This window comes from Brachionichthys hirsutus, chromosome 11, assembly GCF_040956055.1.
Source record: "Brachionichthys hirsutus isolate HB-005 chromosome 11, CSIRO-AGI_Bhir_v1, whole genome shotgun sequence".
NCBI classification, from domain to species: domain Eukaryota; kingdom Metazoa; phylum Chordata; class Actinopteri; order Lophiiformes; family Brachionichthyidae; genus Brachionichthys; species Brachionichthys hirsutus.
The window spans coordinates 892,058-908,686 of record NC_090907.1 but is presented as its reverse complement, the minus strand read 5'-3'; the positions used below and the strand labels follow the sequence as shown (position 1 = coordinate 908,686).

Below are 16,629 nucleotides of genomic sequence, written 5' to 3'. Positions count from 1 at the left end.
GAGAGGAACGCCAGCAGGAAGAGCTTTAGGCCGACGTCCGATCCATCCCAGACGCAGGCCAGCGAACAATGGCGGCATGTCGGGGGGGGGCCCCGAGAGCCGCAGCAGTAGGTCCCGGAGGACGGCACCGGATCAATCGATCCTCTCTACCGGTTCCAGCGATCAATCATTTCTGCCTCTTCCAGAGCCGGACACGATCGATCAGCTCTTAATGCTGAGACGATAATGAGGGACAGTGAAGGTCAGACGAGGTCAGAGGGGACAGACTTTGATGGTTTGGACGTGTCCAGAGGAGAGACGGGGACTATATCGGTAGAAGGACGGAGCTGCCAGGGAACAGGACTAGAGGACGACCCAGGAGAAGAGACATGGACGTAGTGAGGGAGGACGATGCAAAGGACAGGGGAAGTGGAGACGGTCGGGTCGCCGTGGCGACGCCTCACGGGACAAGCCGAAAGTTCCGTAGCAGTTATGCTAACTCAAGCCTGATGAAATGAAGCGTCGCTCCACAATCGCGTGTCCTCTCGTTCCCCTCCGTCCTCCGACGTCCTAGAAAAGACTGGACTGTCTTCATCGTCTTCATCACCCGGGAGACGGCTCACGCCGAAAGCATCAGGGAGATTCTAGCCCCGAGGAGACGGCCCCGAGCGGGGAAAGGACCCAGGCCCAGAAGCACGCTGCCGGTAAACTGGACTGGGATTAACCGAGGAGGAGGAGGAGGAGGAGGAGGAGGAAGGGTCGTTATAACAGAATTACGTGTTCATCTCCTTGCTTTGAATGAATAAAACAAAAAAAGGCTCTCGTCAGGCTGACGGCCGCAGACCAAAGACTAAATAAATTCCCCTAATCTGGACCGGAGTCGGCAGAAAATGCGCATCCAGAAAAACAAGCGGAAGAAACTTTCCCGACTCGCCCCGAACATCTGCTGCCCCGGCGTCATGGAGACGAGAGGGAACGAGAGGGAAGTGGGTTAACCAGCTCCTTAAATCCACCAGACCGCTCGGCAACAACAGACGACAGCTGGGCGGGGGCACAGGAGGAGGAAGAGGAGGGGGGGGGGGGGGGGGCAGGGAGAAGAAGAGGAGCAAAGGAAAGGAAAGGAAGGGTGAGACAAGAGGAAGAGGGGGAGGGAGGAAAGGAGGCAGAAGGGTAACGGGGCCTGAGGAGGTTCTGGGTTCCGGGACCGCCCCGCCCCTAGTGGCTCCGGCGCACCTACCTTGACGTGATGCCCCTCCACGTAGCGCGTGCGTCCCTGAAGAGACGGTACATGACGAAGCCCTGAGGATCGACGCTGTCGATCAGCGGATACGCCGTCTGGACGCCAAAAAGAGAGACAGAACGCCACGAGCCGTTAGCAAAACCGAGCTGCAGCCGCGGCGACGGCCGATGAACTGCACAGCTCTGGTCATCTGCTCACACCTCCCCGGATGTTTGTGCTTTTCTCGCCGTGCATGATCTACAGGTGCGTGTGTGTGCGTGCGCGTGCGTGTGCGTGTGCGTGCGTGCGTGCGTGCGTGCGCGTGTGCGCGTGAGTGCGTGTGCGTGCGTGTGTGCGTGCGTGCGCGTGTGCGTGTTACCGTGCCGGTCTCCGAGGTGAAGATGACGATCTCGTAGAGCGGCGCGAGCTGCTGGAACAGGTAGTCGATGCCCGGACGCTTCTTAAACCTCCAACCCGTCGCCAGCTGGAAACACAGACGATAACGGGCTCGGATCAGCCGATCGATTTGTTCACCTCCCGATCAGCTCGCATTCAATCTCGAGAGCGATCCGGATTCCCGTCTGGATCCGAAACTCGAACCAACGACCACCCGATGGCGACGAGACGGCTTCTGCGACAGGAAGCAACGTTCAGGCGCCCTTCGCGGGTTCGTCCTCGCAGGCGACGGGTGTCGCGTTACGACAGGCTCACCTGCCAGGTGGAGGCAGCAGCTTCTCTATGAACGAATGAATCCCGGCCACGTGGGCGGGGATGATGTGGAGCTCCGACGCTCTAAAGAAAGGTAAGAAAATCTAGAGAGACCGAGTCTAAAAGGGGGCGTGTCTGACCAGATCCTCCCCGTCCTGCACCTGTCCCATAAAACCCGTCGCCTCCGACGCTAGATTACGCTCCTGGAAGCCCCCCCCCAAATGGTCACGCGGCCCCCCCGGGGGCGGAGGAGCGGAGACGCACCGACCACTCCGGGTGCAGCAGGACGTCCGTGAGCTCCAGGACGAGGGTGAAGGGCGGCTGGTAGTACGGATCCTTCAGCGGGTCGGGCAGCAGCCGGGGGCTCGTCGGCTCGATGATCATCTGAGACACACAGAGAGACACACACAGACACACACACACAGAGACACACAGAGACACACACACAGACACACACACAGAGACACACACAGAGACACACACAGAGACACACACAGAGACACACACACACAGACACACACACAGACACACACACAGAGACACACACAGAGACACACACAGAGACACACACACAGACACACACAGAGACACACACAGAGACACACACAGAGACACACGGAGACACACACAGAGACACACACAGAGACACACAGAGACACACACAGAGACACACAGAGACACACGGAGACACACACAGAGACACACACAGAGACACACACACAGACACACACACACACACACAGACACACACAGAGACACACACAGAGACACACACACAGACACACACACACAGAGACACACACAGAGACACACACAGACACACAGAGACACACACAGACACACACAGACACACACAGACACACACACACAGACACACACAGAGACACACACAGAGACACACACAGAGACACACACAGAGACACACACAGAGACACACACAACGGGAAGTCAGAACGTTTCTGGTTCCAGCAACGCCTCCGATTACGACATTAGTGGACAAAAGGCGAGTTTCACGCCGTAAATGAGATCACGGACTATTTAAAAGCGTTTTCGGTGATACTGAAAGTACTGGAAAGTATCCTTTATATTCTCAGGAACAGCGACTCCTGACATTTAGCAGCAGGCCCGCGTGATTCTCCTCACCTGTCTGTAGTCCTTGAAGTATTTGTATGTTCTTTTTAACTGTTGGACAACAGGAGGATCTGAAACGAGCACAAAAAAAACACAAAATAAAAGGTTCAGGCAGTCAGAAAGACGACCCGAGAGAGAGAGAGAGAGAGAGAGAGAGAGAGAGAGAGAGAGAGACCGTCGCTAACAGCCGATAGCATCCGAGCCGCCGGATGAGCGTCCCGACACACGGCGTGGAGAAACAACTCTCTAATCTAATAAAGACTCCGTTTCCCAGGGGGCCGTGGGCTCATCACTGCAGAGATGAGCACACGACAGCACACTCCAGTCCCAGGAGACTCAATTCCCCAGAGTTCATAGCAGCGTGCTGAAGCAGGAAGCCGCCGCCATCTGGCCCTCAGAGATCCGGCGCGGATCGCCAGGAGAAGACGAAGCTCGGAGGACAGGAAGAGGAAACGACCGATTCCACTTCGGCTCCTCGGCCTCTACCTTTGGTGAAACGCTACCGTCTCCTTAGCGTTAGCGCGCTAGCATTCTGAACGGGAGGAGGGCTGCAGACGTGTGTGAAGGAACAGGTGTGTGTGTGGGGGGGGAGGGGCCTTCATCCCCCAAACAAAAGCTTCACAACATCCCTCCTCTTCCTCCTCTTCCTCCTCTTCCTCCTCCCGGGCAATAAACAGCAGTGAGTCGGGAGGAATTTAACTCCCGACTGCCGGAAGCGTTCCGGAAGGCTTCCGAACACGTTTCGGTAACGAAAGCCTCGCTGCGTTCGGCAGGAAAGGGAGGAGCCGTTTAAGTCATGAAATCTACGAGGACCACGTCGCCCTTGCCGTCACATTTCAAGGTTGCTATGGCGCCCGGCGCTCCTGTTTGGCCCCCCATCCCTCCTTCTGTTCACGGATCAATCCGAACCCATAAAATAAGACTTGACCATGAATATACAGACCGGGACACCCACACGAAGGACATGAGACAAAGCTGGACGCTGGTGACGTCACACTCACCTCCGTCAAACTCATCTGGGATCTGTGGAGGCAGAAAAGTGAGAAAAGGATTAAAATCAAAGCCCAAAAACGAAAAGGCGCCGACACAGGAAGGAGAAGAGACGAAACGGGACCTGAAGAGGAGGACGGGAAAGAATGAATAAGGAGCTGAAGAGCAGGAGATGAGGAAGGCAGGCCAGAGCTGTGATGTAGGACTCCACCTAGTGGCCGTGAAGCAGAGATGCAGCCGAAAAGATTCACATACAGCGTTTAAAACCAAACCCTCTGCAGAATTTATCTGGTTCACCATTTTTCTTTAAATATCCTGCTGATAGATAAAAATAAAACATTTAGACACAGACAGACCATAAAAAGACCGGTCGAAGCTCATCCACCTTAAAAAAAAACGCTAAATGTCAGCGTCGCAGCTCCAACCGAAGTCGGACGGAGGAAGACAAAGCTGTGAGACGGCCGGATGAAAAGCGACAGAGTGGTGACAAGCGGCCGCGGGAGGGGAACCAGATGCCGACGTTCGGGGCTCCGAGCGGACGGAGGCGTGAAACGGGCCGTTAAACCCCATCGACACCTCGCCGCGACAGAAGGGCGGCAGCCCGGGAGCGCGGGAGGGGGGCCGGTTCCCACAACAGGAGTCAAACAAAGAGCGCGACAGCCGACGGACAAATGGCGGCCGATAGACGGCAACCGGCGGAGGCCGCGTCCTTTAAAATGGACGTCATTCTCACGGAGGTCGAGTTTAACCCGAGGCTAGAGGAGACGAAATGAAGACGATCGCTTTAAGGGACAGCTTCCCATGTGAGAACAGGGGGCGGGGCCCCGAGCACCTGCCGAACGGTAACCAATGTCTTCTGGGATCATTTATTCCTGTTCCTGTTATTTTCTGTCAAGTCGAGTCGCAGAACTCTCGGGGTCGAGTTCGTCGACCAATCAGAGGCTGCGTTTCCTTCGTGAAACCGCAACAGAAGCCCGTTTAACGCAGATCGCGCCGCCGCTCGCCTCGTCGCGTTCAGACGCCGATACTTAGCGATCCTGTTCCTTTACAACAGGAACAGGAACTGCTCCGTGTGAGGCGAGCGAAACGGCAACACGCATCGAAAAGGAGGCGGCAGAAGCAAGACAACGGCGGCGTGATGCAGCGTGCCGAGAGAAAGCACGGCACCGGCTCGGATCCGCCCAACGTAGCTGCCGAAAGGCCTTCGCCTCGGGCACAGGTGCTAACAGGTGCTAACAGGCGCTAACAGGTGCGTCGGTGACACGTGAAGATATGTGCGACAGTAAAACTCACCTGGTTTCCTTGCTCGTCCACTGAACGGCTGCCTGAAACAGAAAGACAGCAGTTAAACGATCACCTGCGTGAGGACAGCAAACAAGATGGAGACAAATTACAGGTGAGGGGATCAAATCTCCAGTCCGTCCCTCAAACAGTCAAAACGTCTCCATGAAAAGGTCAAAAATCAAACGGAAGAGACATCCTGCTGCTGCTCTCCGTGTCTCTCAGGTTGAGGAGTGTGACGTCGTGAAGCCAGCAGGTGGCGCTGTCCATCCACTCACTAAATTTACCGACTGTTGTCCTGACAAGTATCCTCAACGCCTTCAAGTCATCCGTCCCGAAAGGAAAAGGCAAGCTAAAAGGATTCCACCTGCTCGTCCTCGCAGGAAGACGAAGACAAAAAGACAAAATGGCAGCCGATCCGAACCGATCCGCTTTTCAGCCTCAAACTGTCGGCTCCTCCTAAAACTTTATTTTCTGCTCGACAACGGGGAGAATTAAACCTCTCCGTCGCTTTCAGTCCGAGAGAGCTGGCACTCATCTCGGCAGGACAGCCGCTAGCCCCGCCCAACCCGTGGGCGGGGCATTCAAACAGGAAGCTGAGAGCTACAGCGAAGCTACAAGGAACAGACGTAAAGAAGGTCGAGGACTCCAGGTACCTCGGGTCAACAGAGCAGAGTGATGGAGAGAATGTGGAAAGGAGGTGAAGAACCGTGTGCAGGCAGGCTGGAGCGGGGGGAGGAGCCAGTGTCTCTGAGGAAAAGACAGGAGGCGGAGCTAGAAGGGGCGGAGATGAGGATAAAGGTCGACCCGGGAGAAGACACATGGACGTAGCGAGGGAGGACATGAGAGTGGCCGGTGTTGGGGAGGACGATGCAAAGGACAGGGTGAAGTGGAGGAGGTTGGGTTGCCGTGGCGACCCCCTCACGGTACAAGAAGAAAGTAGTAATAGCGTGAAGGTCACGTCTCCACCAGTGATTATTTGAAACCCCGTTTAGAGAGTCGCCTCCTCCGGCCGATGAGCCGCATGCCGTGATGTCGTCATGGCGTGATGGCGGCATGGCGTCATGTCGTCACGGCGCCCGTCCTCTCCAGATGTTTGGAAGACGGCCGCTATGAAGCCGAGAAACGCCGCCCGAGCACCAACGAGGAGGCGAGCCTCTTTTTCTCCGTGTAACAGCAGGAATCGTCTCCCGGATTCCGCGCTCACCGAATATGTAGACCAGACCGACGGCCCCGCCGAGCCCCATGAGCCCCGCCAGCCGGAGCGCCATCTTCTTAGCGTAGGCCGTGTTCTCCTTCTGCTTCTTGTCCTCCGTTGGTTCTTCTCGTCCCTCGTCCCCCGCCGGAGGAGGCTGGCCCTGGACGGACACGGAACACAAATCAATGATGATTAAGATTATGATAGAGGAATGTCTTCTTGTCCTTTCTCCAGTGGTCTCCAGTGTAAGGGGGGGGGGGGGGGTCCTGCTCTGACCTTCAAACCGAACAACCTTGGGAGTTCACTCCAACAGCTGCTGCAGACGAAATGCAGCCTCGTCTCACACGCACGGAGACACACGTGCGTGTGACAATCTGATAAAACCGCACTCCACGCTGAGGCTATAGCAATCCAGAGCTGATGCTAACTACATGCTAACTGTCACAGCGCGAGCCACAGTAAGACACCGACACCAAAACTAATCGATGAATTAATCGGCGTGTTGACTAAAGAGCCGATCGCGTGGAAATAATGACCGATCGGACTGACGTGTCGCTTTACACGCGTGGAAGAGAGACCGGAATCCAACCGCTTCGAAACGCAGAGCGATTGTAGCTAGCCAGCTAGCTACGCTAATCTCATTCATTCGGCAAACTGCAGGGACACGCCCGGGTACAGGAATGGCTGCCGGTGACGTTTATCGTGACAAATTGCACACAACTTCCAGGAGACTGCGACATTCTCTCATTGTTGGCTTGTCTTATTAATGCTTGGTGTTTACTAGTAAGCTAGCTTTCTTACTCGGGAGTGTCAGAAAAGCGCTTCAGATTTGTATAAAAGGGCAACTTGTGTGGGCGGGGTTACACCGAAACACTCACGCTGCGGTTTATTCTTTCACCCCGCCATCGTAGACGGCCCGTCCGTTACCCAAAACAAGCGCTCACCTGACTCTGCCGCTGTTGCTGGAGTCTCTCCTGGAGGATAGCCTGAGCCAGACCGCCCGTCGCCGCCGGCGGCTTGTCCGTGGAGAGTGTACGGACGACGTCCAAGCCGGACGCGGGAGAGACGCCCGCCGCTCCGGTCTTGAGCCTCAACAGGCCCCGGCTCGCTCTCACACACATGGAGGACACGGACGGAGCCGACATGTTGGATAGTTGCGCAAGCTAGCAAGCGGCTACCGGCGAACGTATGCGAAAAGGACAAAAGCACCCCATTGGTTGGAGCCGCTTTGAGCGGAAGAGAGGAGACCCACTCAGAGCAGCGAATAGACACACGCGCAACAGGAAAGGGGCGGGCAGTAGAAGGTCTAGTCCAATCAAAAGCAAGAGTGAGTCTGACCTTCGATTGCAGCGTAAAAACTGCCGTGACGGTTTCGGGAGGGAACATTATGTATAAAAATCACGTTGTAACTTTAAATATGTAAACAATACACACCTGAACTCTGTCAGCTACATTTACATGACTATTATTGGATATGTTACAAGGAATTTGGAAGAATTAATTATTCATTTATTTTTAATTTTGGTTCATTTTTCAACGAAACAAAGACAAAGTACAAAATGACAGTCATGCAGAGGCTTCTTACGGTGACGAACCGAACTGGGTCGGTTGAAGCAACGCCTTATTTCGAGCCTTTTCTTCTTCTTCTACGCTTTATTGCGACCCGTGGTTCCTCACGCTATTAAAATAATACACCATTCAGCATTTAACAAAGTTAAACTCAAAAAGTGGTCAAATCAGAACGTACATACAGATAATTAGTTTGAATTAAAGCCCTACCTCTGATTGGAAAGGTAACCAATCAGGTTTCATCCTGGAGGGTTTCCACGCCTTTGTAGTTCCTCGGGCTATTTAAAACGTTTTAAAACCCAGCGGAGGAATCATTTCGCTCACCTGTCTCCGCATCACCTGCGTCTGTCACACTCCTCGGGGGGGGGGGGGGTTGATACCCAACACGGACGCGGACGCGGACGCGGACACGGACACGGACGCGGACGCACTGATGAAAGGCGACCGGCCTCTCGTCTACTCGCGGGAGGCGCTGCTCGCCCTCCGGGACCGGGCTTGTGTCGGCGTGCGTCATCCCATCCCGGACGACCTGAGGCGGCGGTACCGGGGGTGCCGAGCCGGGGTTGGAGCGAGGGACGGGCCGCTGTGCGTTCGGGAGAAGCGTCAGCACGCCAGTAAATAAAATGGACGGACCGCCGGCTCTGATTCGGACCTGGGGGGGGTCTGGCTGGGTCGCGTTTACCTCCCACAGCTGATGCGTGACGTGGGTCTAACCGGAGTTTGTCACGGTCAGAGCCGGCAGAGACAAACGGGTGAAAGTCAAATACGCGTGCACGTGCTGCTGCGTTGATTCATTCAGGCTCAGCCCACGCAGGGCCAGAGCCTCCCACTCGTCCGTGGACTGCCCGAGGAGGCCGGACCGGACCGGACCGCTGAACTGGACTACGCGGTGCTACCAGAACCAGATGCTAATTGGAGAGAGACAGAGACTGCACGCTGGCTTTACTCTGCTGCTCTGCGCACAAGCTGGGCCGCGCTCTGGTCACTTTCTCTCCCTCAAGTTGTTCGATTTTATGTCCTGCTTGTATTTTATTAATGTCTTTTGGTGTGTCTGCAGGATTCGCTCAGAATGAGCGTTTATCATTCTGAATCACCCCCGTCTTGTTAAACACTTCAGAACTGGCGTTTTTTGCTTTTTAGCATTTGAGAACTTTTTTTATTGTTTGAAATAGCATCAAAATGTGAATAAATACATGTACAAAATCAGTGAGGTTGCTGATCAAATAGAATCTTTGTTTTTGTTTCAAAACGGCGTACTAAAAAAACAATAATCCTTTAAGTTGGACCCACTGTCGTGGCTGTGGGTCCGGTCCGGTCCCCCAGACGGAACACCTGCGTCCGTCTCCATGCAGGTAAAGACGGAGGTCGAGCTCTACCACCGGAGGAGCCTTTCGGATGAGGCGAAACTCCTTCAACCAAACTTTTAACGTGTCCACGTGATTATTTCTTGCTCTTGATATACCTCGTCCTGCGGGTGACAGGTGTAGTTAGACATGTTGTCCACTAGGGGCAGGGTACGCACAACTGGGAACGCTTCTGAAATGAATGGAATGAAATCTCGATTGTGGAGCGTGCTGCCCCCCCCCCCCCCCCTCCCAACCGATCCATGGAGCCGGTGACCCTCCGGCTCCCGACCGTTAATTAGGATTATAAAGGTCAAGGTTTTCTGAAACCGGAGAATTAAACGTTCTTTCATTTCGGGTGGACGTTTTTCTTTATTTCTGGTTTGACCTGTAAAACGCTTCTCTGAATGTTTTTGGACCGGGTCGGACAGGTTTCTGTTTAAATTGGGTTTATTCTGTGTGTTTGTGGGTTCATGTACTGACTGGACGCGAGATTAGAGAGAGCGTGGGAGAGAGAGGTAGAGAGAGAGAGAGGGAGAGAGAGAGAGAGAGCGCGCAGAGCGCCAGTGTCGTTCCGCGCAGCGACCAGACGGCATCGACCCACCCAGCGACCACCCGGCGGCTTGATTCCAGGTAAAAACACACCTGTCTGCTCCCCGTGCACGCGCGGCTCGTGGATTATTATCAGTGTGTCGCGTCTCGTGCTGTTCGCGTGAAGATGGAGACGCTGACGCAGAGAGATGGAGAGGGAGGAGATCCTGTTCTCTGACATCCACGCACGACCCGCTCCTCCTTCCACGAGCTTTTTAACGCCTGTGGGATTTTAGTATTCACACCTTTGCGTGCGCGTGTTTTTAGTTTGCGCGTGCGTGTTTTCGTTGTTTGCAACGGGGCGTTTTTGCGCTCCCGTTCTTCGCTACGCACATTGGCCCGAACCCCGCACGGCGCGGTTGCGGCTCGTTTGTGGTTCCATTTTATTCTGGGACGTTGGAGACATCTCTGCGGGTTGGAGTTCGAGCTGTGCGGGAAGCCAGCTGGGTCGAGATGTGCGTGTTTTGCGGTATTTTATGTGCGAGGTTTGTTGTAAAATGGAGGCTGGATGGAGGAGGAGGAGGAGGCTGCCATGGCGGCCTCCTCCTCCTCCTCCTCTTCCTCTCACAACCTGCTGGTAGCATCACATGGTTCACGCGCGCACACACGCACACACACACCCTGAAGAGCATCACAACCAAACGCAATATTAAAATCTAAATGACCCAGTTTGGGATGTATAAAATAAATATCTTTTATATTCACATTTTCATTCTCACGTTGCATTTTCCAGTCGACCAAATAAGATTTTATTCTCACGGTATTAATATTTATTCTTTCTTAGAGGCGTTGACTGAAAGCTCAGCAGCTTCTTGTTTATCGGATGAAATGGAAATTACAGGAAAAAAACAAAAACCTCTTGGAGTTTGATCGATCAGGTCGAGTCTCGTCCTGATCGATCTGATCGGTTTGAGTCCAGGCTGACTCGTACGGTCTCGTCGTCACGCTTGTCCTGACGGCGTGAGAGACGAGGAAGCGTTCCCACCTTTAGTGATGTTAGCTTAGCATGTAGCTGCTGCCCACGACTGCATGGGACAACCAGGATCTATCAATGATTTTAACATATTTTACCAATAATGGTTGAAGCATTTTTAAACATACCAGAGTTATGTATCAGATTAAACCCATTTCTGACACAATAAAACATTCTTTTACTCATTTTTTCAGTTCAAGTAAAAGTTTCACAGAAGATGTGGGAATGATGGATGGATGGAGGGATGATGGAGGGAGCAGCTGGATGGATGGATGGAGGGATGATGGAGGGAGCAGCTGGATGGATGGATGGATGATGGAGGGAGCAGCTGGATGGATGGATGGATGGAGGGATGATGGAGGGAGCAGCTGGATGGATGGATGGATGGAGGGATGATGGAGGGAGCAGCTGGATGGATGGAGGGATGATGGAGGGAGCAGCTGGATGGATGGATGGATGATGGAGGGAGCAGCTGGATGGATGGATGGATGGAGGGATGATGGAGGGAGCAGCTGGATGGATGTCATCGTCTTGTCCATTTGCTAAAGTGGAGAGTAGATTTAATCATTTTGCCTGTCGGAGCTAACGATGGACAGTTAGCGTTAGCCTCTTAGTTGCTGCCATCATCAGCGTCGGGCAAAGGGTCAGTCCGGTGGTCTTCTTGTTCTAACACCCTCGGGAAGTTCCGTAGAACCAGAACCGGATCTCTGCTCAGAGATGATGTCCTGCCTCCCTCTCAGGCCCGGCTGCAGCGTCCTCATCATGACCAAAGAGGAGAATCTGGGGTTGCAGGAGAAGGGGAGGCACGACCGGGAGGAGCAGGAGGAGGGGACGGTCCAGAGAGAGGAGGAGGAAGAGGACCACAAGGAGAAAGACGAAGAGGAAGAAGAGGATGAAGATGGGGAGGAATATGAGCTAGAAGATGAGAGGGAGGGGGAGGAGAGGTTTGAGGTAGATGATGAAGAAGAAGATGAGCAGGAGGAGGAGAGGGAGGAGCGGGAGGAAGAGGAGGAGCCAATGGCAGATCGGGAGCACCACGCCGAGCCGGAACCAGAACCACAGCCCGTGTCTGAGTACCAGAGTCCGGTTCACGAGCCACGGAGAAGGGCCATGGTGCACCCGTCCGCCCAGGCCCCCCTACCCACAGACTACAGTACGTCATTCCACCTTCAGTCATACCACCTTAAATACACGCTGCTTCAGTCATACCACCTTAAATACACGCTGCTTTAGTCATACCACCTTAAATACACCTGCTTTAGTCATACCACCTTAAATACACGCTGCTTTAGTCATACATACCACCTTAAATACACGCTGCTTCAGTCATACCACCTTAAATACACAATGCTACAGTCATACCACCTTAAATACGCACCGCTTCAGTCATACCACCTTAAATACACGCTGCTTCAGTCGTACCACCTTAAACACACTTCCCTGTCTTCTACCCCCCTGTCCCATTTTGAGTTGACCTCTGACCTTTTCCCGCCTCCGCCCATCTCCAGCCTTCACCTTCTTCGACCCCAATGACCCGGCCTGCCTGGAGATCCTCGTGGATCCTCGGACCAGCATCCCGGAGCTGTTCGCCATCGTGCGCCAGTGGGTCCCTCAGGTGCAGCACAAGATCGACATCATCGGTAACGAGGTGAGACGCTAGCTAACGGGCAGCGCTAGCTAACGACTCGGCAGGAAGCCGGTCCCAGATTCTTTCTGTCCGTTGGTCCGTCTCGGTTCTGAGCAGTCCGACACATTTCTGTCCTTCATTAGCGTCTCTCTTCTTTCTCAGATTCTGAAGCGCGGTTGCCACGTCAACGACCGTGACGGTTTGACCGACATGACGCTGCTCCACTACAGCTGTAAGGCGGGAGCGCACGGAGTCGGTAAGATCGTGATGGATCTGATCGATCGGTCGGTAGATTCCGGAGTACGCTCGTCTCAGTTGGGCGGCCGCGTCTCTGCAGGCGACCCGGCGGCGGCGCTGCGCCTCAGCGCTCAGCTGATCTCTCTGGGCGCCGACGCCGGTCTGAGGAGCCGCTGGACCAACATGAATGCTCTGCACTACGCCGCCTATTTCGACGTCCCGGAACTGATCCGAGTGCTGCTGAAGGCCTCCAAGCCCAGAGGTAGGAACCCAACAATCGCAGCGTGGCCCGCACGCCGACTTCAGGCTCCTCCTCTTCCTCTTCTTCCTCTGCCGGTCTCTGCAGTGCTGAACTCCACCTGCAGTGACTTCCACTACGGCACGGCGCTGCACATCGCCGCCTCCAACCTCTGTCTGGGTGCGGTCAAATGTCTCCTGGAGCACGGAGCCAACCCCTCCGTCCGGGTGAGAGCCGCCTCCTCCTTTTATTATTGCAGTAATACCTTCATACGAGTATACGGGTACAGGTATATGGGTACAGGTATATGGGTACAGATATACGGCTACAGGTGTACAGGTACAGGTATACGGGTACAGGTATACGGGTACAGGTATACGGGTACAGGTATACAGGTACAGGTATACAGGTATACAGGTATACACGTACAGGTATACGGGTACAGGTATACTGGAATACAGGTACAGGTATACAGGTACAGGTATACGGGTAGAGGTATACAGGTACACATACATGGGTACAGGTATACAGGTACAGGTATACAGGTAGAGGTATACGGTTACAGGTATACAGATACAGGTATATGGGTACAGGTACAGGTATACAGGTATACACGTACAGGTATACGGGTACAGGTATACAAGGATACAGGTACAGGTATACAGGTACAGGTATACGGGTACAGATATATGGGTACAGATATACGGGTATAGGTATACAGGTACAGGTATACGGGTACAGGTACAGGTGTACAGGTACAGGTGTACAGGTACACAGGTACAGGTATACGGGTACAGGTATACAGGTACTCTCCGAGTTTCAACCGAGACTCGGAACCTCATCCTCCCGGGGACTCTCGGTAATCGCCCGCTGTCTTCTTCTCCGTGTCTCTGCAGAACGATCAGGGCCTGGTTCCTGCTGACGTGGTTCCCGACCCCATGGATATGAGTCTGGACAAGGCCGAGGCGGCCATGTTGGCTAAAGAGCTGAAGCAGCTTCTGCTGGACGCCGTCCCTCTGAGCTGCAACCTTCCCCGCGCGACTCTGCCCAACTACGACAACATCCCGGGGAATCTGATGCTGTCCTCGCTGGGGATGAGGCTGGGAGACCGGGTCCTGCTGGACGACATGAAGGTCAGCTGGTTCTCCAGGCAGCTGGTGTTCAATCGAGTCAGCCACAAAACTGAACTGTGTCTCCTCACCGTGTAGATCCAGAGAGACCAGAGCAGAGAGGACCGGCCGCCGGCAAACGCCAAACAGGTTGGTGGGCTCTGGCGCCGGCTGACGGAGACTGAAGAACTGACGTGCACTTCCTGTCACGTGACTACTTAAGCCCTGCTCCGCTTCCGTGCGTCTGTCGGGGTTTGACCGAGAGTTTCGGTTTCAGAGCGGCACGCTGAGGTTTTGCGGGACCACAGAGTTCGCCAGCGGGCAGTGGGTCGGCGTGGAGCTCGACGAGCCCGAGGGGAAAAACGACGGCAGCGTCGGAGGCATCCGCTACTTCATCTGCCCTCCTAAACTAGGTAACCGCTGCCTCTGTTGGTGATGGTTCGTCACTGAGAACTTGGACTGGTTTTACTGGCTACTTTGATGACCAGTGGCTTTCGTAAGATGGCGGTAGAATCCGAGGCTCATCAGATTGAAACAAACACGCTGGCTTCTCTGCCCGGCAGGGATTTTTGCGCCGGTGTCAAAGATTTCCAAAGCAGCGGATCTGACGTCCTCATCCGTCACCTCCACCCCCCGAACGCCACGCATAGACCTGGCATCGCGCCTGGCCGGAAAGACCAGGAAGGAGAAAGAGAAGAAGGAGAGGGAGAAAGGTTTGATTATGTCTAAGGCTTCTCTGAACCCAGATGCGGGGACTGACCCGTGTTCGTGGCGGTTCCGGTCGTCCGCGTCTCTCAGAGAGTTTTGTGCTGTGATTTCTCAGCCCAGAAGAAGAAGTCTTCAGTCGCCAGTCTGGATCCAGAGGCACTGAATGTGGAAGTTGGAGATCAGGTCCTGGTGGCCGGACAGAAAAACGGCATCGTGCGCTTCTACGGCAAGACCGACTTCGCTCCAGGTCTGTCTTACGTGGCTTTATATTAGCATGCTAACATGCTAGCTGAGTATGTATCAGTTATCAGTTTTGCGTAACTTTTGTGCTAACGAGAGTTTACATACTTGTACTCTTGTTGGAGAAGAAAACAAAGAAGGGACCGAAACCACCAAGGCAATCAGACTCCCTGGAGGTATTAGCATTTCCTTTTACGAATGCTAATGCTCCCTGGCAGTCATGAAACCTGACTAACGAATCCCCTGGAGTCATTAGCGTCCATACGGTGAAGGGTTGTTGCGCCCGCCCCCCCTTCCCTTCCTCTCTTTCTATTGGTCGCATTCTGTTTGGCCTTTTGCCCAGCAGTGACGATCACCCAATCGTTGCGCCGCTAACCTGTGTGCAGGTTACTGGTTTGGTGTCGAGTTGGATCAGCCGACAGGAAAACACGACGGCTCTGTGTTTGGAGTACGCTACTTCAGCTGCCTGCCCAAATATGGAGTGTTTGCTCCGCCCTCCCGCGTTCAGAGGTAAGAGCGCGTTCAAGGTGCATCAAAAACTGGGATTTTTCTGTGTTATTAACAAGGGATTGATTTAGTTTCTTGTTGTATCTCCGTTTTGATGACTGTTGTCGTTGTTGCGTCAGAATTGGAGGCCCTAAAGACGGCTCACAGAACGACAAATCCATGGTGAAGAAAGTCCACCAAGTCTCCAGTAAGTCCCCAAGTCTGGTATCGGTTCGGAACAGAACCGCATCCAGCCCGTCCTAAACAGACGCTTCTTTTGTGTTCAGTGTCACAACCCAAGCGGAACTTCAACACGATGCGTTCTCCTAAAGACCTGACCTCTGAGAGCTCCATATCCAGGTGAGAACAGAGACCCAGGCTACGTTCACCTCACAGTACATGAAGACATTTATATACGACAGGTGTGTTTAGGTGAGGCCTTGTAGAGGAGGAGTCAATCATTCCCGTAACTCCAGTCTGACTTGAATGCAGCATTTTCCATGTTGTATTTTTTGTTTTACTTGAACCCCAACTCCTCTTGCTCTCCTTCAGGCTGCTGTTCTGCTGTTGGTTCCCGTGGATGCTGCGTGCCGAGATGCAGTCCTAACCTCCTTCCTCCTCCAGACCGATCTCTCCGTTCTCCGCTCTCCCCTCGTCACTGTTTACTTCTCGCTTCCCTCTCTCCTCAGACGTTCGCTGTCGTGAGTCTTGTTGTGAAAGCCCGTCCCTCTTCTTTCTTACTCTCGGCTCAAAAGCTTCTAATTTAGTCGTTCTATAGCAACATCTATAGTGCCTTGTATGCGATCAAAATGTCCCGATCAACTCCCCTGGAATGCCGTTATTTGGATGGATGAGTCCCCACTGTAGCGTCCCGGCTTGTGTTCCTCCGAGTTGCGTCTTCATTTGGGGCAGTAGCAGAAGCCTGATATTAATTTGTGATTCTACAAGTGTCGCAAAAACGAGGAAATAATGTTCACAAAGCTTCATCGAATCCTGCAATGA

At 53.8% G+C, this 16,629-nt stretch overlaps 2 protein-coding genes across 2 annotated transcripts in view; one reads left to right on the top strand and one right to left on the bottom strand.

Annotated features, from left to right (window-relative positions):
• Positions 1 to 7,651, bottom strand: part of timm50 (translocase of inner mitochondrial membrane 50 homolog (S. cerevisiae)) — a 9,111-nt gene extending 1,460 nt beyond the window's left edge. Inside the window, 9 exon segments of the mRNA XM_068745485.1 lie at positions 1,217 to 1,248; positions 1,251 to 1,314; positions 1,578 to 1,682; positions 2,171 to 2,290; positions 3,050 to 3,108; positions 4,039 to 4,060; positions 5,321 to 5,352; positions 6,516 to 6,666; positions 7,451 to 7,651. Of these exon segments, the coding sequence (XP_068601586.1) occupies positions 1,217 to 1,248; positions 1,251 to 1,314; positions 1,578 to 1,682; positions 2,171 to 2,290; positions 3,050 to 3,108; positions 4,039 to 4,060; positions 5,321 to 5,352; positions 6,516 to 6,666; positions 7,451 to 7,651 (786 nt within the window).
• A 4,093-nt stretch (positions 7,652 to 11,744) lies between these two features.
• On the top strand, positions 11,745 to 16,234 carry clip3 (CAP-GLY domain containing linker protein 3). The gene is made up of 14 exons (XM_068745337.1): positions 11,745 to 12,135; positions 12,491 to 12,630; positions 12,772 to 12,865; positions 12,947 to 13,108; positions 13,193 to 13,311; positions 13,981 to 14,217; positions 14,293 to 14,343; positions 14,471 to 14,606; positions 14,757 to 14,906; positions 15,017 to 15,148; positions 15,528 to 15,651; positions 15,768 to 15,835; positions 15,915 to 15,987; positions 16,180 to 16,234. The coding sequence occupies exons 1-14, from the start codon at positions 11,745 to 11,747 to the stop codon at positions 16,232 to 16,234; spliced, it is 1,932 nt and encodes a 643-aa protein (XP_068601438.1).
• The last annotated feature ends 395 nt before the right edge of the window (positions 16,235 to 16,629 follow it).

Bases quoted from the DNA above. Each gene is read 5' to 3' on its own strand.
- clip3 (XM_068745337.1), top strand. From the start codon at position 11,745: ATGACCAAAGAGGAGAATCTGGGGTTGCAGGAGAAGGGGAGGCACGAC. The intron at 14,607-14,756 runs GTAACCGCTGCC...TCTGCCCGGCAG, and splicing joins CATCTGCCCTCCTAAACTAG to GGATTTTTGCGCCGGTGTCA. The intron at 15,836-15,914 runs GTAAGTCCCCAA...TTTTGTGTTCAG, and splicing joins GAAAGTCCACCAAGTCTCCA to TGTCACAACCCAAGCGGAAC.